The sequence below is a fragment of the Malurus melanocephalus genome, unplaced genomic scaffold, assembly GCF_030028575.1.
Source record: "Malurus melanocephalus ecotype Western Australia unplaced genomic scaffold, MMel_1.1 scaffold_180, whole genome shotgun sequence".
In the NCBI taxonomy this organism is placed as follows: Eukaryota; Metazoa; Chordata; class Aves; order Passeriformes; family Maluridae; genus Malurus; species Malurus melanocephalus.
In genome coordinates, this window is record NW_026623412.1 from 609,003 (window position 1) to 635,901 (window position 26,899).

At 36.9% G+C, this 26,899-nt stretch overlaps 1 protein-coding gene across 1 annotated transcript in view; it reads right to left on the bottom strand.

Moving 5' to 3' along the window:
• Positions 1 to 26,899, bottom strand: part of PARD3B (par-3 family cell polarity regulator beta) — a 391,507-nt gene that overhangs the window by 204,370 nt on the left and 160,238 nt on the right. Inside the window, exons 6-10 of the mRNA XM_057372886.1 lie at positions 19,522 to 19,608; positions 15,913 to 16,038; positions 11,041 to 11,396; positions 9,282 to 9,421; positions 8,369 to 8,497 (exon numbers count right to left, since the gene is read on the bottom strand). Coding sequence (XP_057228869.1) covers positions 8,369 to 8,497; positions 9,282 to 9,421; positions 11,041 to 11,396; positions 15,913 to 16,038; positions 19,522 to 19,608 — 838 coding nt within the window. The remainder of the gene's footprint in view (positions 1 to 8,368; positions 8,498 to 9,281; positions 9,422 to 11,040; positions 11,397 to 15,912; positions 16,039 to 19,521; positions 19,609 to 26,899) is intronic.

Consider the following 26,899-nt stretch of genomic DNA (forward strand, 5'->3'; position numbering starts at 1 on the left):
ACTCTTAAGTATGAATAAGATTTACTCAACAGACAGACAGGTTGAAGTTACAACAAAACAAACAGTCCACAACCAAAAAACTCCAACATGAAACTGAAAAGAAACCCAACACTTCAAGAATCAGTCTCTACTCAACACTTCAAGAATTAGTTTCCACTGTTCACTTCATCCTTGTTGGGCAGGTCCTTCCTTCAGCTTTGCTGAATCTTAGYCTGTCAGCTTTCAATAGCTTCTGTAGCTGCAGCAAGCTCTGAACAGTCCCCTTGCACATCTCTGCAGCCTGTGATGTTTGTTCTCTAATATTTATTAGGAGTCTGCCAGCCTCAGCTCCTGCTCCAAGCTCCTTCCTGGTCACACCATCCAGCGTTCTAGGCTCCCAAACTCTCTCAATTGCTTGGGAAGACAAAGATCTCCTATGTCTCTCCTGGACCAGAAGGGAGCAGACAGAAGTTGTATAAGAGGAAAACTTTTTGCTTGCTGTCCAGAGTCAGTGGTTAAACAGGACAGAGCAAACAACCAAACAGGAAAGGGAAATCACAAGGGAAATCAGGACAGGAATGTTTTAAGCTACCAATACACCTGCATGCAACTTCTGGAAAATCAATTCTGACATTTACTGAGTCACCAGAAACAGCCAGAAAAATTCAACTGAGTTTGTATGAAGGTGAGAGAATATAGAATTTGCTAGATATGAAAGCAGAAAGCCCTAATAACACAGTACTAAATAACATTTGACAATGCAGACTGAAAACCTGTATTAAGGGAGTCAGGATACATTTAATTAATCTTCTGCCAATGATTTTAATTTTTAGAATCACATCTATACCTCAGCTCTCCAATTTCTTAATTAAAATATTATAATAAAGGATTATTAAAAATAATCTAAAACCTTATTGGTCTCATCAGTAGGTTCTCAGTATTTTAAAGATCACAGAGAATATAGTTTTAGCCTTCTCCTACAATACACAAAATCTGTTCAGTCACCAGGCCAGTAAAATCAGAACTATATCCTTTGAAAAAAGTACTTTGAAAAAAGCATTTCATCCTTYTACTTTCTACTTAGTTCATGTTTATATGTACACAATATTGTATCAATCCTCTGTCTACCACGTGATGCCACTTTCAATTAGTCCTTTTATTTAATCTTACAATGTCTGTTCTCATTGACCATAGCACTTTTAATCCGTGGATTTATGATAATCTAATGCACGGGAAAGGTTGCCTTATATATCCTTATTGTGTTTTTTGCCAAAAGAGAAGCTTACCAAAAAAATTAGCTCTCACTTAGGCAGGAAGGAAATAGCATTTGTTTAACACAACAAGAGACCTTTCAGTACCTGTCTGGTGCCCTTGACCAACACACTATTATGGCCTCTCAATATGCTGACTGCCCCTTGCCTGGCTGCTCATTTCTGATAAGAGATGTCAGGTCCCTCGGGTGCCATTCAGAGCTGACAGCAAAAGGGAAAAGACCCAGSAGGGTTATTTTCAAAGGTTTATGAAGGAAATACGACATTTGCATGCTTTTGCAATTACTTTCTGATAAAAATATTTAAATTGCAGCACCATACAACTATTACTGGCAGAAAAGCTTAGAAAGAAGATGTCCTTTTATTTGTATCATGCTCAATGTTCTTTCCAAGCACTTAGCCACGATTAAGAAATACTTAGCTGATAGTTCAGTCATTCAGTCACTGTAAAATCTGCACTTTATTTTGCAATAGATACATTKTAACACTCTTGAAAGTAATACTCAAAGGAAATACAATGTTGCAGTGCTGTCACAATCTAGCAAATAATGCAGTCATCGCTRCATGTATTCATCTTTAGCATTTCTGATGCTTTCATATTGGCTTCTTAAAAATTATTTGTACTCCATAGTGCAATAAAAACTAAATGGTCACTAATGGCACACCCTGCTAAGACAAGAAAGACAATAGCAGATCCATGGAGATACWTTATACTGTACTTGGATAATTTTAACATTAACACAGTACACTACAAATTTGTGTGRTATTAGATAGAATGTGTCTGGTTTGAACGATGTAGAGTCCCTGGAATTATAGCTTTGAAAACTGACAAAACTAGATTCAGCTCTTCATCCAAGGCAGATACAATGCACTTCAGAAAAATGGAGATTCTCCAGTTTGCTTGACATGCCTATTTGAGAACCCACCAAGGAAATGGTGTGCCTTTGTAAAAGTCTTGTATTTGTAATTTGGTCTGCATTGCTCTTCAGCTTTTAAAAATGCAGTCTCACTTAACCTTTTAAGCCACATAACTGTAGGAAACAGAGGGAGAAAAGTTAACTAGTTCAGTCCTCAATCAAAGTCAACCTCACTGTGAAAACACCCATTTTCAGCCCACATAGGGGGTAAGCCRTGTGCTTATGCACCCCACTGAGCTGCAGCCTTGTGCAGTTAATACACCTCGGCACCYAGAGCCTAAAATCTTATCACACATCAAGATGGAACACGGCATGATATTTTCAGGGTGAATTTGGGTTGCTACTGTATCATTTCAGAATACATTCCAGGCAMACAGGTCACAACACTGTGATGTACAAATCCAACTCTTTACTCATTTTACTGGTTRCTGTTTTAAAGGGATGGTAAACAAAGCAATAAGCAGGGTATAATTCTTTCATGTCTACTTCAAACGCCACATGCATCTGTTTTACATTAAGTCAGCCTAGGAGAACCTTTTTCATGTATTCTAAGACAGAAAGATTTTAGAAATGTTCATTTGGTATATAGAATAAAACTGGTGACCCTTGTAAATGACAAAGCACCACATTTGTTAGCAGGATTTAAAAATTGCCCAAATACTTTCATTTTATTAAATGCAAATATTGTAGATCTGGGCAAATGCATYTAAAAGATATGAAGAGTCAATTTCTGTTAAGATCAGATTTTATATGCCTTTATTCTGATTCCCGCATACTTATGATTTCATAAATTAAAGTGGGCTCCAAACAATTTTGGGYAACATCMGAGCTAAGACTGATATTTTCAAATAAGCAGGTTTCATTCCCCAATGTTCTGAGGTAGGATTTTCTAAACCTAGGAATTTCGGGCATAATACATCCTACAAACACATTATCTCATAAGTACAAGTAATATTATGCTTTTCTCTGCTTGTATCCTCTCTAACATTTTCTTTACCAGCAGCCAGAGCACCAYCAGAGGTTATTGCAGGCAATAAGTGCCATGAGCAGGTCTTTCAGACCATCCTCTTAAGGTTCCTCATATTTGCTGGAATAYAAGAACAGTGGGATCTGAAAGGCAAATCATTGCTGGAAAACAACACTTTGATGGGCTTGACAGAGAAAGCAGGAGTAGACCAGAGGCAGTAAGATCTCTGCTGCCTCCAAAAGGCTGACAACTGCTATTAGATGGAAAATCACATTTGCTGCGCTGCTACCTTTGTGGGTACTTCACTGCACAGGAGAGCTCAAAAAAACAAAAACAAAAAAAAAAACAACAAAAAAACACCCCACTTTTTAGCTACATGAGTTATCAAGCAGTTTATTCCCCTTTGGTGATTTAGGGAGTCCCACCCAAACCCTGGATAAAGAGATACTATTCAGTGTGACAGGAAAGATTGTCRCATTCCTTCTTAACAGTGATCTCTCACTGACTTATGTAAAGAGCAAAGTAACAATTCAATGAACCTCAAAGCAGAGTTTCCATCACTCAAAGACATAATGGATCATCTTCTGAAACATGTAAGCAGAAAACCTTTGAGGGACTGCACTACACAGTGTTTKCTCTTTAAAAATGTACATTTGTGTAGACACAACCTACACTCACTTTTCAACTATTACAGATAAAGAAAATAGGTCCAAAAATAAAGTTTCCTTCAAAACTTCCTGGATATTTAAAATCCACATAGTTTTAAAATGGTGAAAAGTGTCACATGCACTCACAATCTCCTTGACTYCATTACACAGAACAATTCAAGAAGYCCTTCTTGTATATGCTATTAAAATTCAGTATTTACTTCTTTTTTTCCCTATCCAATTCATCTCCCTTAGTACAGAAGTAACACAACAGGGAAATGGTACTTGCTGGAATCACTTTCTGGCTGAAATTATTTGTCTGGAGAATTGAGCAYTAGAACCACTGTTTTGTCCTACAAAAACATGTGCAAAAGTGGTTAAGTCTAGGCTGTAATTTCACCTATTATTTCCTACACATAAAGAGGCAAGCAACAATTAAAAGGAAGTAATAGAAATTAAGCTTTGAATATTAAAAACAAATAGGCCAACTGATTTTCCTTCAGGCATATAAGTTCAAGGCAGTGGAAGAAATTAACAAGGGGAACACTAAAACATGAAAGTTAATCACATGGTAAGTAGAAAAAAATGTTTAATTGAACTTGCCACTCATCCTGTTTCCTTCAATCCTGTACAATACATGTGTAAAAAAAGGTGTAAAGACCAAGACAACGTACAGTACATTGTTGTTCATTTAGCTATTGTTATAAAAATGATGGTTTGTTTCCTGTCACCCCCCMATTCCTCAGGGATCAGTTAATATGCCCAAAAACCACAGAAAGAGCAATTACAGTTGCAACTGGTAAGTCAAAGAGATCTTTATAACAAAAAATAAAGCGTATGCAAAAATTACAATGTATGTGCTCTAATTTACAGAAAAATGCAYGCAAATATTTTTGATGCTATACTATTTCTGGCAATTTCAGAGCAGTCACATTCTTCTGCATATGAGCATCATACAGAATRAAAAACAGCACAGGATCACAGCACAAAATGGGTCACACCATAGCTGTTCTCATTCAAGTAGTTTGTCTTGTTTTACCAATGCAGGGATAAAGAAAGAGAAGGGGAGGTAAGTTATTTTTACATCATTATTAAAAGAAATCGCACTTTCAGACCACACATTTACCCTAGAGAAAAAACATGATGAAACAGATACACATGATCAAAATACTGTATTTCCAAAACACAACAGAATGATATCCACAGTTTGATGTGCATTCTATTTACTTTGAGAAGAGCTGGAAAATATAACACCGTTCAGTAAAACCAGTTTCTTTCTGTAATAGTCACTATCCTTTAGAAAAGAGTGTTAYATGGTTTAAAACACAAATGCACCTTAAAGAACACACTAATCACTGGCCACTCTGTAGACAKTGGTAATTAAGTGAATCAAGATCTTCCCCCCAGAGTTTTGGAATCWGCTCCTTACTTAGCTTCTACATTGTCAACAGCTGGCATGGATTACTGGGAACATTTGGCTAACTGGATAATAAGGAGGACAGCCTGTTGTTGGTCCAAATTCTACTTCACTGATCTCTTCCAATATATAAAAAAAATCTCATTAGGGCCTCCTTTTTTTTTTAAGGAGTAACAACGCTACAAATATTGGGTTTTCAATTCTTTCCCCTCATTAYGTACAAACACTGCAACTGTATAACTCCCAGATGTTGCATGGGCCAGTGTAACCAAAGTCCCAGTTCCCTATAATTTAATAATGCCTGTTTGCAACACTGATTCATCCACMCCCATATCACATCTCAGATGCTGCGGCAAAGGCTTCCTACTCTGAATATATTTTTCTTTTTGCTAGCAATTTATAAGCATARGTCACAGTAAAAAAACATCCAAACTCTGCTCCCATCTATCTTACTGAAGAAAAATATCYGTGAGACCAAGCTTTCTCCAAGCCRCAGCTTTACTACAAGGTAAAGTCAAATTATATTATGATGGAYCTACGCAACCAAATGCCACCCAGTGTGACTTCATTACATTATTTGCTTTGTGCCCATGCAGTTATCAAATTCTCTTCAGCAAATCCACATAAAACCCCAGTTCTAGTAGAGCCACATGCTCAAAAGTGGTTTTGTGCATGGTTTCTGGTGGGCCCAGCTTCCAGATGCATCTTTGCCACAGGAAGCTGTGGAGAATGGGCACATTTACTAGCTGGCCCTTCTCCTTTTCCTTTCAACAGGTAACAGGGAAWCTAAAGAAACCATCTCAGATTACAGTCCCTGGAGAACTGCTCAAAGCAAGAACCAGTCTATTATAAAGCAATTATAATATTATTGCCAGGCATTAACAAAATCCTCAAGTATTCAGGTAAATTCTGCATGCATGCTATGCAGACAGGGCATTCACTTACAGCTGTCCTTGAAAAACATTGGATTATCCAGTGCCTTTCCTTCCAAAAACAAACATTTGAAGTGCTGGCATTTTCCTCCTCTTTGATCAAAACAGTACTGTAACTTTTGAGGTAGAAGAGGATTAGTCCAATGTAATATCATGGCTAAAGCTGAAACCAAACAAAAAAAGCTAAACCAATTTTAATTTGTTTTTTTTTAATCTTTGTTGAGACTACTCTCAGACATCTCATGAATTCTAACAAGCATCATGTTAGCATCAACATCTGGTAGCTTAGTGGTATGGTAACTCTCACTTTCACTGTGAGCTACCAGATGTTGCTGAAGGGCTTTTTAATTTAGATGGGCTGGTTCCATAGATTTATCTAATGTATTTCAGTAATTCAAAATTTGTATTATGTTGTACTTGAGATAACAAGAAACATAGAGCAGTATTAGAATTCCCATATCATCACTGTTCCAGTGACAGCCATCAGTTGTGCATCATTCTTTCACAGACAAAGCAATCTAAGCGAAGGTCAAGCCAGCAGGATAAATGTGGCTACTTCCTGGATTTCAATCATGCCAGTCATAAGTAAATCACCTTTTGAAAGGTAGTTAATCCTTGCTGGAGAGACTAGAATTTAATATCACACAACTGTGGCATGTAAAAATTATAAATAGCTTTTAGATTCTTCCAGTCTTTTATGCCCACACTGTGACAGTGATTTCCAGCAGAATTTGTACTGTGACAATACATAACAATGTATAATGTTGGGGGAACAGGAGAGAGAAGAATGCACACTTTTTTAACAAAGTACATTCTCAAAGCAATAAGCTTTCTAACTCAAAAAAAACCCATGAAAACACTGTTGGTGGGTAGCTTTTTCAAAAAATAAGCTCTTATTTGTAAGAGCTAGTGGATGAAAAGAAATTCTACATAGAATAGGTAGTTTAGCGCTTTAARACTCAGAAATTTCCCTCTGATCCATACAGACACTGACTCTACAGCTCAGGGCTTACTCAGCAGAGCAATGCAATGACCAACTTTGATGCTTTGGGAATTGCTGACARCAAATGCCCAATTAAAAGGCTGAACACTGCCATTATACTCCTTTATACACAATAAAAGAGAAAAATGAAAACAAAAATAGTTTTGCTATGACACTTCACAGCTGCTCTACTACAAGAAAACATGGGCACCAGTGGTAAAAGGGAAAGAAGGGAAAGAAGGGTTCTCACATGAGAGAACCTGAATTCCCCTCCAGCTTCCTAYCCTACCATAGGCAACCCTGACCTCAGTAAGGTCCAACTGGTAACAAGGAAACAGGAGGAAAACTGTCAGCAATGTTTTGTGAGGAAACATAATGGAGGATTTCTGTAAAAGATCGTGACAACAGTCTAAAGGAAAAGAATCTTAAGGAAAGGATGAAGGCGGTTTGTGTTCTTTGAAGGAGATAAAATGAGACAAAAGCAGGAAATGCTGTCCTTCCCTGATCCTGAGGACTTAATGAAAGGTCAAGTATAGCCATCAATCAAGATAAGGAAGAGGCAACCAAAGAGATGACCTTCTCTGAGGGGAAATAAGCATGTATCAGATAACACTTTTACACTGATGCAGGCCTCTGCCTAGGTGAGAGAAAAGAGAACACAGTTGCACGCCAGTGTTAATAAAAAAAAGTGAAAATTAAGCACTTGGGATGGAACAAAGACGAGCAAAAGCCTATTAAGTCAAAGGCTAGCAGCCAAGCAAAAGCTTGTTTCCAAAATTAATGACAGGAGCCCTGGAATTCTATTCCTCACCACTCCTGCAGTTGGGCACCTGGCTTAGGAGACATCTCCTGGGGATAGCCAGCCTCACGAGTTTGTTATTGATAAGCTGCAGACTCATTACATGGACTGTAAATTTCTAGTTTAAAGCTTGTTGCTTTTCTGAAAGAGAATAACCCATTTTTAGTTATGCTTGACCTCACACAAAATTAATTTACAGCATTCCCCTGTGAGTTATGCTTATGCTGTCATTTTTGGGGATGAAAAATCAGATTGTGTGGAATTCCATCTAAAGTAGATAAAAATCAGATATCCCTCAAAATCAAARGTAACCATAAAAGCTCTTCAGAAAYAAACCTTACAYGACACCCTTCTGCTGGCTTCCTCAGCCGACAGMAGTTCATTTCTATTTCTTGGGCTAGTTTTACGACATGGAATTGTTTCAAAATCACTCTTTGGGAAAGAATAACAAGTTTACCAGCTCTCGAGGTAGAAAGGCCTCCTCCTGACGAGCCACAATCAGACAGACTGTTTCCCCTTGCTTTGTGCTCCTCAGCATAGCTACAAGCTCTTCCTGGGTCCTGCCSGTGATGTCCCGTCCATTCACCTACCAGACACGAAGGAACAGAGGATGTCATATCTCTGAGWATGACATTTTTATCAGGTTTACTGGGTTCCACTCACCTAGCACAGGCGTCATTCAGTAACTGAGAGCAAAGAAAAATTAGCAGCAGCTCCCACACCATCTTCCCCATCTGGCCCGGCACAAATTATTTAACCTTTTTCCTCCTCATTTTCACCATCTGTTAAAGCAACTCTGTAGTACTTACCCACSTTGCAGGGGGTTTGTGAGGTTTAATTAGTTTGTAAAGCACTTTGAAGATTAAAAGTGCAGAAACAAGACCTTAGTATTAAATAGTTTACCTTAGAGCTTTTTGAGGTTAGTAAGTAGAACTAACCCATTAGATAATATGATTGTAAATCACAAGATAGCCGAAAATTTTAAACAGATCAATTTGGAAAAAACTGCCTTAAAATGAACACTTGAACAGCTTGATATTACCTGGAGTTTTTTGGATGTCGCTGAAGAGGCAAGACATGTTTTGCTCCTAAACCAACACATTTATCTGCTTTGAAAACCAAGAYCTTATGGGTTCCCCTTGTTCAAACACCCCATGGACCCTTGTGAAAAAAATAGCTTTTCCACCTCATGGATTAAAACACCTGTTGACAAACCAGTGGCACAGAAGCTGTGAGAGTGATTTTTTTTTAAACCAAGGGCAAGAACTGTAGTTCCATACATCAATAATATGTATGAGGAAATAAAAGATTTATGACMAAACTAGTAATCGGTTTTCAGCAATGCAAACACAATGCATGTTTATCCTAACCTCCAGGATTCTGTCTCCTGACTGCAAACGACCATCTTTTACTGCTGCACCTTTTGGTAAAATATTCTTCACAAAGATTGGACCAGGACCATGCACTGAAGAGTCTCTGGTAACAACGGTGAAACCAAGTCCTTCTGGACCTAGAGTGTCAGATAAAGAACTCACAACATGAATTTCAACACGTAAATGATGATCACTGTAAGTAAGCAAACAACGTCAGCAAGATATCCCAAAGACTCATTCAGATTAACTCTTAAAAAATAAAGCAAACAAAAAGCTGTAAACATGAGCCAATTTTCCTCATGGTCTAGGAGAAGTCTATCAATGTCCAAACACATACCCAAATCCTCCTACAATAGGTACAGATTAAAATACTTTTGGTAAGCACACAATATTAAAAAACAAGCAAGAACTCTTTTTAAAGCAATTATCTTTTCTTTAGGTAATTTCAAGATTAGTCTTCACATTAATGTCAATCATCTTTCATAGAATGAGAGCAATTGGATTGTTTATTTATRAGCATAAATATAATTTAGCAGGTTTTATTCAAAGTTGGTAAACGGGGAAAATATCACATGATTTGAATACAAAGACTGATGATGTACATTCAGAAAGGATAAAGTGGTATTTCCAAGCTTCCATTAGTGAAGTGTTTTCTGCTTGGAAATAACACAGTTATCAAGTGTTAACAGATACAACAAATAATTAGGGAGTACAGAAAATACTAGCAGGTATTGCTTACAAACCACTAAAATCACCAGGAATAGCAGAACCCATAGAAATCTTTTAATATTGACTAGTGTTACTACCCATGTGTTAGTTTTCAAAGGTATCGCATCAGTATCACATTGGCATAATCTCTAAAAAATATAAATGTTTCAAAATCAAAAAATGAGATCTAGAACAGCAAAATTCTGAAGWAGGTTTTGTTAACACAAAGCTGAAGAGTTCACAAGCAAAAATGAGTGATTCAAACAGAGAAACAACAGAAATTAAGAAATGAGATCTTGATTACATTCACAATGTGTTAATAGAATAAAGTTACAGTTTTCAAAGGGGCCACTTCTAGGATCAAATTTAACTCTTAGCCAAATCAGAGACAGAAATTAACTAGAAAATACAAATGCTAATTCAAATCTGCTTATGCACATTTTACTACATGTTCCTAAACCTGGTATACCCTTCAAAGACAGACAGCTGCATGGAGCAGCAATTAAAGATTTACACACAAATTTGGCCTCCTGAGAGCTGAATAGATATGACAGAAAAAAAATCAGGTTTGCAAAAAATAAAAAAGGAAAGGACAGGTAAATGTTTAGTGGAGCTCTTGGAAAACATGAAAGAGAGCTGAGTATATTTTTAAACATATATTTAAAAGAATGTCATAACAGTGTTGTGGTCAAATAGCAGATTGAATAAAATAATAGAGGTCACCAGCAAAYAGTTCAAACTTTTATTCTATACTTGCAAAAAGACTGAAGTAGCTCTTAAAATCACTTGTTGCTAATGGAGTTGCTACAACAGTCAGTAACAGAGATGTCTTAAGAATCAGTAGATCTGGATAACATATCCAAAATTTACRAGAAAGCCCACTATGGAAAAAATTACTGTAAACATTTCTATATCTTTTGAAGGTTTTAGAACTTTTAAATGGTAAATAACTTGCTTGTAATTTTAATATTGCTAGTTAAATTAAAAGTTAAGGTATCACTATAGAGAATACGATACAGAATTAATCATACCACCTCAAAAGACTTACCTTTTTTGAGGTCTATCTTTATTTTCTTTGCATTTTTCTTATTGCCAAAGCCCATAAGGGGAGACAGTGAGGGAGAAGATGGCTTTCTACCCAGTCGTGGGAGGTTGGGGCTCTTAGCTTGTTGCAGTGTTCCCTGTACACCTGACTCCAAGCTTGCTCCAGAAAGATTAATCATTTTCACAGCAGGTTTTGGATGAAGAGGAGGTGGAATTTTTGTTTTTGTCACTCCTTCTTCATTATTCAGAATACAAAGAGGAGCAATAGCAGACTTCTCATATTTTTCCCGATTATATGGAGGAAGGACTTCCAAGATGACACTTTGAAATTTCATTGCCTGACGGAAGATRTCCTGAGCCCTTCAAAAGAAAGGCATGAAAATTTACGCAACAAACCAGAAAATCTGGGCAAAATCTGAACTTGTTTACAGAAAATAAGATGAAAACTTTTCTTATCTTCACATCTACAGGGTCCTTTTTTTAGAAAAGTACACATGAAATAATATTTCAAAACTACAGCATTTCCTTACATTTCAAACAGGAGCAGCATGTTTGCTGAAATTCATAATAAATTAGGAATTTATGAAATTTCTGAAATTCCAGAATAAATTAATGAACACGATTCTTCATGCAGGAAAGGAAGGGAAGTTCTGATGGCAAAAGCTCATCAAAAGACTGCAGAAGTTACAGCTTGCTATTGTTTTCAAGTGCTTGTCTGTAACACGCTTTCTTGCTGGCATAGAGGCACATTAAGCATTCCTCACCAATTGTTCTGGTGAATACATCAAGTACAAGCAAGCTCAACTTTCCATTTTTTCCAAGTTCACTGTAATTGCTCCTCAGATTTCTTTGTAATCCCTAATGCCACTGCTGGCTGATTCCACAGCAATAAAATAGGATGAGGGTATGGGATACATAGATATTAGAAAAAAAATAGGTGATCAAAAGATGAAACAGTTCCTGTTTCTACATAAATGGATAAATAAATGGGTTGCTATTACTCATTACTATTACTCACRTCTTTCAAGCAGTAACCTTGTGCTAAGTGGCTATGCAGACTTACAGCACCAATGTCTTTACAGATGAGCTCAAATGCAACCCCAGAAACTGTGACAGAGCATTTAATGAAACTACTCCCCTCCATAGTGACAGGAACAAAAGAAGAGTTTTAAACTAAGAGAGATAGAGAGATTCACATCAGACATTAGGAAGAAATTCTTTACTCAGAGGGTTATGAGGTACTTCAACAAGTTGYCCAGAGAAGCTGTASATGYCCCATCCAGCCTGSCCTTGAACATTGCCTGGGAACACTGGATGGGGCCCAGGACAACCTGACCTAGTGGGCAACATCCCTGTCCATGCCTGTGGGGAGCCAGAAGATCTTTAATGACCTTTCCAACCTAAACCATTCTATGATTCTGTGAACTGATAACATGGCAATGAAACCGTGCTCAGATTCCCATGTGTCATAAGGCAATTCAGATAAGCTGGCCAAAAGAATCGTTCATGAAGCCTTCCCTGGATTTTAAATAACCCATAGATTCGGTCAATCAAGCCATGTTACAAACYTTGAATTCTAAAGCAACAAAGGAGACTTCCCTCTTCCTACGCTTTCCTCTCCTACGTTCTGTTGAAGTGGACTGATTCTCTTCCATACTGAAGAAGACCACTTAAGTACAAACAGAAGCAGTAGCTGAAGCACATCTTGAGAATTAAAAATTGAAAACCTCTGCTTAGCTCAATTGGGGCAAGAGGGGAAGTAACGGCTACATTACATTTTAAATAAATCATGGAGTCCTTCTAAGAACATTGTAACTTATCTTCCATCTTTCTCTAGCGTGTTTGTCAGTCTCAGACAGTATTTTGCTGAAGTTCTGGCTTTGGACTTACATTCAGTTATGTAAAATATTGAAGGTACTTTTGAATTTTTTTTTTTTTTTTTACACTGACACAGGAAGGAAGCCATTGCAAATATAAATGTCTTGAAAATACACSTAATGCTTTCCCAGATGAACAGAGCTGCACAGTACCTCCACCTTGCAGCTGTAGGTGGTGGAAAGGAGAGGCTCTTTCAAGAGGGTTTTCTGTAGCATGAAGACATTAAAGTCAGGGGTCAGTCTTCCTGTGGGAAAGAACCATCTTTGCCACACTGAGTGTACGAGCACCAAGAGTCAGAATAGCAACGTTCATTCTTTGGAGACGTCGCCAGAGAGAAACCTCAAACTTGGAAAAGAAAGTWAGCAGGGAGCATGTTGTATGAAGGCATTCTTTCAGCATCACCCTCAAGGGTTCAGGGTTTCAGAGCTCTAACAGACTGTGCCTCAGTGTGTCTGCAGAGCTTATAGGTTATCTGTTCACCTACAGCCTGTAAAAGTTCTCAACAACAGGCCTTACCCTGATGGTAGAAACCATGGCATGCTTCCAGCATAAGGATGTAAAATCTTAACTGGGTTTCTTTCACACCCCATCTTCATCGTTGCAAGCAGTCATTTGGTCATATGTTACAAGGTAATTTAATAACTCAGTTTCAAAAGATTAATATTTAAATATATGCAAGAGAAAACATAAGATCCCCTTCAAACAAAAATTAGTGGAAATAACTCTAGACGTCCTATGGGAAAGTCTAAATGCAGTCTTCGGGGGCAAAATAGCTGGCTGCACTTCAAAGAGAAAAAATAATGAATGGAGAAATTTATATTTATTGAAACCCCAACTGCATACTTTAAAGAAAGAAGGGAGTCAGTTAAGAGAGGTGTTAGAAACTCTGCAGCACAACAGAAYGTAATTTAATAGATTAGCAGCAAATGAAAAAGCAGACCAACCATCCCAATATATGGCTGTTATAAACATGGGAATACAGAAAGTAGGCTGCTGCYGTTCCAGCTGCAGCAGAAGCAATTGTCAGGAGTAATACTAAAAAGYATCTGCTGAAATTAGAAAGAGACAGCATATAACAGTCTCTTCTAAGTGTTAAAACAGCTTTTGCAAGGGTTACGAAGAAATGTCAATTTGAAACTAGCCAACAGATTTTCCTCTCAAAGGAGAATCTGATTGCCATTTCTGGGTCAACAGTCATTGGAACAATACTTTGTTGTATCTTTTACAATTAYTGGATTTCTGTAACTTGGACTTCTGTCAGGTTAGTACAGTTATGCCATGCCAGATGAAAACTAAAGYGCATGTTCACGGAGATTAGTTGCARCCTGGAAAGCACCCTCCTTTAGCCTTTCTCCACAGCCAGGGAAGAGAGACCATGTAGAAGGCTATTTTGGAAAACAGTTCAGCAAAACAATGCAAGACTTGGGAATAGGCTCATCCAAAACATTCCCCCAAGTCCCTAAACAGACATTAAGCCSTCAATACCGGTGTTTTTTCTCCTCAGATACAACGCCACCACAACCACACTTCTTGGTTTTGTAACATGAGGAAACTTTGACCAACAAAATTAGGCTCTGCTCTGAATCRCCGTTAAATCACTTTTCTCTCTCTCAGTGACAGAGAGTCTAACAAGACTGGTCTCTCTAAGCTAACTCTTACRGTAAACAGTCCTTCCAAGTCCCCAAACTTCACACAGGCTTTTAGAAAGTATATGTTTCATTTTGAAGGAAGGCCCGACAGAGAATTAGAAAGTTTACTGCAGTATTTTGAATTGCTCAAAAATCTAGTAATTTTACTGAAAAACACACAGAGTCATCCACTCCACAAACATCTGACTGGCTGAAAGCCTCTGGAAATCTAGTTACATTCAGAGGAAAACACAGGGGAGACTACCCATTGTGAAGAAAAGATCACATATGATTTTGCAAAGAGTGGTTTTGCTTCAAGCCCAACTTACTTTGAGAAATTTCATTATAAAATGCTCAATGAGGCAACAGATGCTTTAATAAGATACCAACAATTACGTTCTGCTAAAATTGGTATATTTTCCTTCAAATTTCCATGGATGGAAGAATATGGCATGTACTTTATCACAGAAGRGTGCTCTTACTGCCAAATATGCAGAAAGCTGTAACTGAAAAGCTATCATGAAGCAAAAAGCACAGTTTCAGAAACAAGAATACCTATGCTACAGAACTATTCTAGTTTCATGAAAACCTATTTTCACAATATTTATTCCTAACTGTGAAATTATGTATTTGATTTTAGTCTAGAAGTCTTGAAYATTCTGTTTACTGTTTAGAAAGTTAAGCCTTGGCTCCCTTGACATCTCAATAGGTTTTTGTTATATTACAATAGCCCAGTTGTCTAAACATATGGATTAAAAGCAAAAACAAATGAGTATTTAATTACTACAGCAAATATCTGTGAAGTTTGAGAGGCTATTCTTTTGTGCAACAATGTCACATTAATTCACAGATGATCAAAACGTCCTGTTACTTAAAAAATATTGGAGATAGACAATAAATGTCAACAGACTTTATAAAAGTCATAAGAAGTCACACTTACCATTTAGTTCAACTAATCGTAGTTTGACAGTAGCAGAATTATTTTTAAAATTAAATGCTCAAAAAAGCTGCAGCACAAGAAAAAAATCTTATTTCATTTGCAAAAGAACATTAAAAACCATGCTGTGATGTTGACTCATTGTAAAGGTCTTATATGGAAAAATACAATACAGTAAAAGTAACAGAAGAACTAGAAAGGCAAAACAGCAATTACAAAACTTAATGCTATTAAGTAAGCACAGTAAGTTCATTAAAACTCCTCAAATTTCACCTTATTTGGAGGTTTCAGAAAGAAAATTACAGAGTTCCTGCCGCACATCAATTTTACAGGCATTTTACCTGAAATAAGTATTAATCCCTTAACAAATCACTTAAACATAGCACTGCATAAAATTGTGACTTGTTAAAAGTATCAGTAAACCAGCACTTACTGTACAAAGGTTTTATCTGTAAGGTCCACATGGTTTATCTTCACAATGCATTCATTTTCATAGAAAAGACCATCACGCCTCGATCTGCTGTTTTCYTCAATACCACGGATGAAGAGTCCCAGCATCCTAAAAGGCAAAACAGAGGTGAAAACTATCCTCATTGTGCTGACACAAATTTAGAGCAACTAAAGCTAGATMTTAATCTCTGCTGTGTATGAAATGATAGAGTAAACTATCATTTTGATAATCTTTGAAGTGCTTAACCTAGAGAAAAGTTCCAGCTGATTTACTAACTAAAAAGGAGGGGATTTCAAAAAGCACCAAGTAAAACTGCTGCACACTAATGCCTTACTGCTAGTTAGAACTTGGGGAGCATTAAGTCCTGCAAGTCATATTTGGAGAAACAGAGAAAAACACCCAGATCCCTCTCCAGTTAAAAATATCAGTAGCTTATTTTCCTGCCACTGCTCCAAAGAAGAGCACCAATGGATTAAAAGTACTTTTTTACCTCGACTATAATAAATTAAGCAGGTGTTAGAATGAGACAAAAAACAATAACTGACTTTTCTATTTCTGAAAAATCACTGAAACTTTTCAGTTGCCAAAGCCCCTTGTTTTGATACAAGACATCAATACTACTCATCATGTGGCAGGACAGCAGCAGAACATCAACACCCAMGTTGTTTGTTAACAAGGTAAGTGCAAGTGAAACTGAGGTGCAGCACAGAATAATGCAATAAGTGAGCTAGTGTTGGTTGGTGCAAAACTGGGAGCACTAGGCTAATCCTGACCTACCTGAACACCTCTGTATAGCAAACCATAATTCCACAGATCTATATCCAATAATACCACTACAGCGCCCAAAAAAACACCTGACAACTGCRTGTTTGTGAAGAACTTCTATAATCAATCTTTGTCCACTAAATTTCCATACCACATCAGCATCAAAGATGGTCATCAAAGATGACCTTTAGAGACCATTTTCAATTGGTTATACTCCATAAAATATTAATGTGCAATTTTCAACATGCCAGCACTCCAATCACAAAACACAAGTCCTGTATTTTTGTCTCAGATTCATGGCTSCCCTTCAAAAACGTCCATTCAACAGATTCACAGCATGCTATTAACTATTTTAAATTACACTATATTCACTGACCATCTGATTTTAGATCKACTGTATAAGAACATTTAAAAATATATACTTGTTTTGTCAATTACTAAGTGAAAAATCTGTTCCCACTGAATATTACTTCTTTGAAGTATCTAACAGAAAAAAGTGTTTCAGTGGCATAAAGATTTAATTGCACCCAGTGTTATCCTTCCTTAAAGGATTCAAAGGGGCAGTGGTGGTGAGGGGCTATGGCCCTTTTGATGACACCCAACTAATGGCAATCAAAAACCTAAACCCTAAGAACTAATTCAATACAACTGTGTTAAAATGCAAACCAATGAAAGAAAGGAAATTAAAAATTAAGTTGGTTGCTCAATAACCCTGTGTGCTTAGATACTGCATTCATATAATGCAATAGGATTGCCTACTTGTCTCAAACTTGTGTGTGCTGTACTGCCTGAGTGGCTTGAATTAAAAACAGAGGCAGCTTAAATTCATTCCTCCATTACTTTTTTTCCACAGCCTAAATTTTAGCATTATTTTAATGCACTGTTAAATTTTCATTTCCTATTTTTAATAATATTTAAGTGCAAAAGAAAGGTGGTGCATTATTTCCATTAGTTTTATAGCTCCTGTATAAACTAAGATTTTGTAAATTAATATGATGTTTTAACAACCTGTAGAAAAACTTTGCTCTCCAGCACTACTAGGCTAGAGCCAGCATTACCTTGTTAGAAGACAACTTTACARTTGAAATACCAGACCCAGTTAGTCATAGCCAGCATGCCCTAATAAATTCTATCATGTCACCAAAAGAAATAAAAGATGCTCTCAYGTGCTTTCTCATTTTATGATGAGTTACAGTTTAGGCTAGATTTAAAAAAGAGGGTCAGGCCAATTTAAGTCAGTCCATTGCTTTAACAAAGGTATCAGCACAGTTCTGCCAAGGGTCACTAAAATTTCAAGACAACTGCCTAAACAACAGGTAGTTCGTCTGTCMAAGATCCCTCTACTCCAGGGGTTGCCCAAAGGCATTTGTAAGTACAGACAAACTAACGTGAATGCAATGTTGACCAAGGAACACTTCTTTATGGAGGTCTTTAAAAACTGCACGCAGCACAGTACAGTGCTTGAGTACAGAACTGAATTGCAGTCACAATAAYTACAGACCTTAATAACTTGCAATCTCATCAAATTTTTTTTACCAATGATCTAGAAATACAGTGCACACACTGCAACCTTTATGGCACACCTATATCAAAGAATGACCATCTCTGTTTCAGGATGGGCAGCAAACACGAGTGGCTTTCTCAAGACAAACAGGCAGCCCACATAGCCAAGGGCACAACTCTGATTTCCTACAGCTGCCATCAAAGACCAACCTTCTTCTTGAGACAGTGATGACATTCTTACAGGCAGCAGGTGGACATCTATTTTCCCTTTGGGTAAATAAAGCAGTCTGAATTAATTTGGGTCCACTTACAATTTCAGACCTTGCCAAGAAAACAGACCTTTATGAGGTAATTAAATCCTTCACATTCTCTGTCCTACATRAAAGCTGACAAGTAAAGAAATATTCAAGAATTAGACAATTTTTGCTTTTGCCATAATTGTCTGTGTTCTAGGCAGCCATTTTACTATAAAGTCATTTATGGCTCTAGCAATTTCCTATCTCTTATTCAAGGCTGCCAGTGAATAAATTAACTCTCTGGCTAAGCCTTTGTATGTCAAATTTCAGCCTAGATTTTTTTTTAGCACATCCAAGTTACATAGCTTGGAAAACAGTTATAATGAAAATGCTGACACAGTCTTAACTACAGCACATCAATATGAGCATGCAGCTATAATAGGCTTTTGTGATCTCAATGGACTACCTTAAATAATTTATAATTAAAGTAATTGTCTCGTGACAAAGAAAAGTTCATGGTACAGAGCACATTTGATAAATGCTATACAACCAAATCTGAAAGATGGCTTGAAAAATAGAAGGTGTGAGCAGGGAAGCAATCTTTTTGACTCTTCTTGTCTGGTATGTCCCTGAGGAAGGGCCTATGCAGAGACATTCAATTAGGAAAAACAAAACAAAACAACAAACACAAACAAAGCCACAACAACACAACAAAACTACTGACTCCAGCTGACCATTCAGAGAATGAAACCAAAGACAATTATAAGGGCATATATGAACAAAGATGTTGGCATTGACTGAATGTCTGACTCAGTGCCATGGTCTAGTTGACAAGGTAAAGCTCAGTCAAAGGTGGGACTCAATTATCTTTGAGGTCTTTTCCAACCTAAACGATTCTGTGGTTATCTTATACAGACAGGACTTGGACTAGAAAACATTTTGGTAATGGATAACAGTGTCATAGGCCAACTTTTGTTTTTCTTTTGGTTAACAGCAAAGGACTTTTTCTTAAAAAAAACATTTAAAGAAAAGCACAACTGAAATACTTTCATTAATATAATTCTTGAGCAATGAAAAAATATCTTACCTTCCACTCAAGGATGAAAAAAATGGCACTACATGTATTCCCAAGGGTCCACCTTCCCCAGAAATCTCCACTGTTTTTGTCATTTCACTAAAAAGGAGCACAGGGAAACACATCTCATATACTTATTTGGAGAATTCTCTATATTAAAAAAAAATCCTGATTGATCAGATAGCAGAAAGGATAGAAAAAATATTGAACTCAGAGCTAACTAATGTATGAAAATAAAACTAAAACAGCCATTAAAGTCTTTAATTTTTTTAGATTAGCATTTGTGTTTTTTTAAAAAAGGGAAAGAAATCAAATACTAGACATTTTACTAAGCTAACCCTCAAGTAAATTAATAAGAATATTAAAGAATAAACTTTTAAGTAAGGAGAGATTTCATCATCAAAAAGAAAAGGGGGGGAGGTTATTTTATTATTCTATTCTACTATTTTATTCTTAATTTAAGCTCCATGTGAGCTGCTTCAGTCAATTTTCCCACATGGCCACATTAAAAACATGAAGATCACAAATAAAGGAYATCAAGCCTATAAAATCAAATCATAGTTTAATCTCCTGATTTCTTGCCTCAGTTGCATCCAACCTCCCTGACAAACAAAGAACAAAAATTGTGATCAGTAAGGCAACTCAGCTCATTTTATCAAGAAATTTCCTTCCTCAGACACCACTATGAATAACATCTATATCATCTCTGACAGATTTTTGCTCTTTCATGGCATGTGCTGTTTCATTTCCTATAGACTATTTTACACTGCCAGCCTTCCTGTGACCTTAACTATTCTGGGTGACCATGACTTGAAAAGGAAGGTACTTGAACCGGCTAGAACTTTAAAAAATACCAAACTAGTAATGTCTGTTTCAGCAGATCATGTTCCTTCTTCCAAGTACCACAACTTTCTCTGGCACCAGCTGACTCATTTTGCTGACCCATGATCTTATGATAATTTGATTTGATGCAAGAATCAGTAAAYCACCCATCAGGAATCTGTGACTACCCATGAAGAGGCAACACACAGTTACACCACATCAGGTACATCATAAATCCACATGGCACAGCTAAGCCCTCTCACAATTACTGCAMATGACCTTAGACAAATGCTGGCATTGCTTCCTAATAACACAGGAATATTTTGTTGTTGTTATGAACCTCCATTGCATAATGATTAATGAGAAGCAACTTGACCCAGATACAATAATTCTTAGCTTGATTGGCTAAATATGGAGTAAGACTGGAAAATAAATTTATAAGACTTTTTTTAATGAAGTTAAAGGACAGAGTGAATTTTGCAGAGCTTTCTTATTTTGTAAACTGTTCTTCCAATAAAGCTGGCACTGTAATGAATTTATGTTCTGTAAATATTAGATGGAAAGACCCTGAACAACAAACCACCATTGATCCCAATGCAACAGATTTACATGTTACTGTATTTAGAACACAGGCACCATCAACAGGCATTTGTGGATTTTTCTTTCCTGTATTCCCCATCTTCATCAATCCTGACAAAATCTTCCTGTAAGTTTTTTTTACATAGATTTTTCTCTAGTGAAACCGGTCAGAAAAGCTAATCAGGGTGGTTACCAAAAACCTCAACAATGAATGCAATTAACTCCTCTTCCAGTTCCATCTTCTACTTCCTCCAATTCTCTTAATACACAAGGAAAGATAATTAAAGGGTCACTTTTATAGTCTTTTGAAGTTCTAGAAAATCAAAACCCATAAGTTAATTAAGTAGCCAAACCCTTTAGGTTTGGAAAATAATCAGCAGTAGTGAATGGGCTTTCATTAGTACAGGGAAAATTTAAGTAAGTTACAGCTGTCCCCAAATAACCCTGTGTACRCTAGGGAGGAGTTGTCTTCCCAAGCAACTGTAAAACAGAGTAGGAATTTTTTTGAGAACCAGCACGACAGATAGGTGAGTTGTCATATTAAATCAATACACTTACAGTTATAAAAACACTCAAAGCCCAAGAAAACATAGAAGCTTATTTTTAAACCTAACATGAAATCTACACAATAAGAAAAACAGGCTTCTTTGTGAAAACAAATAGCCATATGCATGTTATGTATTACTTAAAAAAATTTTGGTACACCCTAAAACTTATGGATGTTCTAGAGCCCTAAATGTGTGGAATAAGAGTGCACTTTWATATGTGTATTAAGAAAGGTACTTTGGAATTATATTTTTAATCAAAAATCCATGAACTAAATACTTCTCATTCTCAAACAAACAAATGGGATTCTTAGTTACATCCGAGAAGAAAACAGCCATTTCTATGGATCTTTAAGGACACGCTATTTTTCTATTATACCTATGAAAGCAGTACAGTTACAAATTTTAAAAATCAGGATATCTGGAATTTGATTTGCTTTTTTTATTTGTTTAAGAGCCTCAGAGATTAGAGATTCAGACACATTTGGTATCATTCACTTGTTCTGTCCCTCTTTGGGCAGGTTTAATCTGCCCACAAGGACAGCTGAACTCAGCACGGTACTATTKCACRCYGGCTTACATTTTATAGTAYACTGGAGAAAGTATTCAGGAATGGGCATGGCTGAGTGAGATCCTATACAGGATGAACTCTAAGAATACYAATTACTAAACTCCACAGGCACATGGCACACAAAGGTGCTAGGACTCTTCAGTTTCAYGGAGTAGGTTAAAAAATTTAAAGGAGTRGGAGAAAGCAGAATTGCTGTCCACTGTAGGTTGATAGCTGTGACAACAGAGAGTTCAATTGATAGRTTTTCTGCAATATGCAACACATCTTAAAAACAAACAAATCCCAAAATAGGAAATAATTAAATTCCAGAAGTTAGTGACCTACTCATGACCTACTCCTCTTTTAAATCTCCCCTACAGATCTTAAATGCCTTTTGCACAAGTGTGGCCTATCAAGTCAGTATAAAAGATTTGGAGTACAGTTGCTAGCTGGGGATGAGAGGCTGGGAGCAYCAGTGAGCGATACACAGAGGGTACACTCTGAGTATCTCCTGYTTGTCCTCCAAGGAGCAGAGCTCCTACCTCAAGAAACACTGTCCTTGCTGAACTTGGAACCCAGGCTCTATAGAATACATACATATGATATATTCTTACAGCAGACAAAGTAAGTGAACTTTTAAAAAGCATTTCTGTCAGTGAAATTTGTCTGAACTGCAGGGTTCACCCCAACACAGCACTCAGGCTTTTTCCAACGCATGCTGGCACCTCCCTTCCCCTGCTGCACTGAAGGAACCTCAGATCTCACTCAAGGGAGAACACCTGGCCAGCATGACCTGATGCAAGACCATGTTCCACACTGCATGACTGATTTTTAATCTGAAGAAACTGTCATCATTTACTATTTAAATTCTACTTTGCTTGATGTTACTGAATTCTGACATTCTTTACCATCTATCACATTTGTCAGGAAGGCTGCCATGCATGCTATTAAAAATGTTGCTCAGTAAAGAGAGAGAAGGGGTACACRTGTRKWGWGWSTGAACAGCACTGGCAACATGGAAAGCAATATTTCAATGGAGTGCTRCACATTTAGTGGTCATACTTAGTGRTGAATCAATCTGATCCWCMGATTTGCAGTGTCCTCACTGTGGAATACTATAGCTCCTTCTCCTGAAATCTGTATCAAGAATTAGCAGTTTGGGAGTTACACAAAGGGAAAAGATTTGTTGGCTGAAAGCTTCTCTGAAAACTATGTAACAAGACACCACAGAGCCAACAGATGCTTAAAAGGGAACTCTCTCCAGAAAGAAACACTTTGCATTGTGCAGCAAGACCGAGTTTACTGAGGTGCTTTGACCTTCCCCAGTCACAAATGCTCAGAGAATCTTGGTAGGATTTCTCTTGGAGAATGCAGTAGCCTAAAGCAGATAAACTGTTTTACAGCAYAACAAAGACAGTACCTCAGAAAAGCTGCTTACTGCATGGGTTACTGGGCAAAACTTGTCATCATGTGTATGTCACAAGAGTCTACTGCCTGAGTAAACACATAAAGTATTTACCATTCCWATGGCATTTTCCTTTGCAATTTTAGTCATATTCAACACTTTCTCAAGCATTTTTAAGAAAAGGTACAGATTAGTAAGATGCCACATCTGAAAAAAAATCTCTTATTGCAGAATGTCAATGTTTCCCTTGGAAACAGAAAAGCACAGCTGATATTCTGAACATGCTTTGTGATGTTTTTATTGATCATGGCCAAGTAAAAGGSACATTAAATGTCAGTCAGATGTAGAGAGCTTGTAGATGCAGTTATTAAGCTGTATCTCCTTGCTTATTCTTCACTTGCACCTCCCRTTCCATGTCTCCTCCTCCAATGCTGCCATTCCAGCAGAGAGAGCATCCACTGACAAAGGGTGTTCATTTGGTAGTGAGCACAGGCCTACTGGGGATGTCAAATTCCTAAGGAGGATTTGAAAGAAGAAGCATGGATAGATTTATCCAGATAAAGAGAGTGATGACTCTGACTCTGTCCATGTATTTCTTTACATACTAAACCAATACAGTTACTGATGATAATAAAGAATTTGTGCCCATTCTTCCAGACAAGACCTCCACCACAATCAGCTTAACTAAAGCTGTCAGCATGATTCCCCACCCACCCCCTTTCCCTTTTTCACATTTGTCCTTCCCCCTGTTCAACTAGATGCTCAAAGCTTTGTTGAAAATGTTTTGAAAGCCCCGAAGAAGAAACTGGAAGTCAAGATGTTATACAGAGTGAGCATGCTCAAAGATGAAAATCTGAACAATATCTAAATAGGGATAGAAAGTACCCTACAAGGAGAAGAGAAAGCAACTCAATGTGCAGTCAAGGATAAGCTCTCAGGTACAGTTAAGGACACTGGTTGCTCTTATATAAGAGACAGGAACACAACAGCTGCTCCATTCTACACAAAACTAAGCAAACTATCCACAAAGTTCAAATATTTACTATAAAATAATGTCTTCCRGTGAAGAAATGAAACAATCTTCCAGTTCCAGGTTTGAAAAGAAAACAAATCACCTTCTCCTAACTGAAATGCATTAATCTAGTTATTCCAGACTCTTTTCCTCACTAAAATTAGTTAGCTCTCACAAGATTAACCCTGAAGTTTTAGAGAGAAATCAAACAGCCTGCAAGCACTGGAGCTTTGTCACTCTTTTTTCTTTAAATCAGATTGTTTAAATTCTTTGTTGTTAGACTAATGAAAGACACAGTAGGTTAAAAATTGGAAAATGCAGAGGAGGAAGATATGCTTCAGCTACACTTAATTATTGTATCGACAGTGCTTAAACCAAGGAACTGACCCTGACCCCTGCTAAAAAGAAGTGGGRAGACAGTAAAACTGAACATAATGAAAACACATAATGAATTATCTATGCATAAATTACCCTTTAAGTTCCAACTAATCCACTGCTATTAAGCTAAACAACCACTTCCATGCAGATTCGTTTTTACTGTTCCTTAGCACAGCCATTTTTACTAAGAAAAGCTAGGTTTTCAAAACTAATATTCCCATGCACAGTACGCTAAGGAATCACAYGTTAAAAGCTGTGACAAATATCCACCTGAGCATCTACAGAGTATCAAGATCCTGTTCTTACTATGAAAATCTTTCAGATCTAGTACAGAACATGAAAGGAGGCAAGGAGAAAACAAAATTTCATACACTCATGGCATTAGCTTGGCTTTCTTTACCCTGAACATCATCTTCACTCGCAAATAAACAACAACAAAAAAAAAGTTATCTCCAGAATTTACAAGAGGATTGTCATTATTTATTCCATTGAAAAACATTTCAATGACCAAAAGCTCCAAGTCTCTCCTACAGTAAAGTTCAACTCTCATAAAGTCAAATTAAAATTTTCAGACTCCCAAAGCATACAGTTCTGAAAAGTTTCCCATTAGTATTGCAGTGAAATGGTTTAAGAGAATCCAGGCAAGAGACTTCCCATTAACTTCTGAACAGAGAAGCCAAAAATCCTCCATATTGCACTCATTTGCCCCATATTCAGCTAATTTCAAGCACTTAAACTAGTGAACCGACTTTCTTCAGAYGAAACAGTTTTCCTACTTGAGTGAGGAATATAATCCAAGTGTGGAGCCTTAAAGTTCAACTGAGTAGGCTTTTCAATCATAAAATATTAATCACGGTATTCTTTTTTTCTGCTTCCCTCTGAAATACCCATTATTGGCTGCAGTTAAAAAGGGACTCTGATCTCAGACACGCTGGTTGTGATGAGAAGACTCAGATCATTTTCTCAGGTGATGAGATGCAATTTTGCTKAGGCACTGTAGGCCTTAAAGTTTAGCAAACCCAGTGTCAGGAAGGAAAGCAGTGAAAGCAGCAGGAACAGTAGCAGTTTTCTTTCTTACATAGCCTTTTGTCCACAGCATGGAGTAGCTCATAATTAGAATGAAATATTACCTTTATTAAAATCACTTAATGTGGCTTATTTAAATGAAGGGTTAAAGTTCATGACCTGGTGGTCCCTCATGKCCCTAACGGTATTAAAATACAAGAAAAATACCTGAATAGATCAGAATTATAAGTAACACTTCCTTTCAGCAASAACAGTATAAAAGGAGATAAATTAGATATTAAGATGCTTGGTTTACTGCTTGGGGAAAAAAAAAAGTTTTATCATTTAATATTATTTTATTAATAAAACCTTCGTTACTTGCAGTCAATCAAACAAAGATAATTGAGACAGACAGATGGTCTCTAGTGAGTCATTATTTCCCTTTATAAACCTTCTACTCCTAATGAAAACAATTTTGGAAAAACAGTTTAAAAAACTTGACTTATAAGAAAAAAGCCAAACAAAAATCAAAATCGTTGCTATAAAATTTATATATTCTTTGACTTTTGAAATTCCATAGAGCTACAAACTAACTTTGCTTTACAAAATACTGTGTTCAGAATTTCTCTAATGTTCACTATTTGAAGAAAGTGGAATATATTACAAATACTACAATACCATTCACAATTTTGAGGGAAAATGTCTTCATGGTATTCATCTCAATTCTTGTAGGCAAAACGTTTTTTAAAGTCTCCTCAGGACACAGGAACCACAAGAAAAGTGTATTTTGGTAGAATTATTCCACTGTGACTCTGTATTTAAAGAAACACTGCTCCTTTCTCTCCATTTTGTTTTGGTTTTCATTTGTTTTGTTGGTTTTGGCCAATGTTTTTCCTGAATGCAATCTCAATTGAGATTAAGACAATTCATCTCAAAAAAAGGAAAAAAAAAGTATTACCAATGCAAAAAGATTCTTGGGAAGATTCTTGCCTGTTCTGGCCAGCTTTCCCTCTGCTCCCTATCTGTTCAACACTTTGATGCTCACACATCAATCAAGTGAGTCCCAATGTATATTCTTTATTATTTTTCCTTCC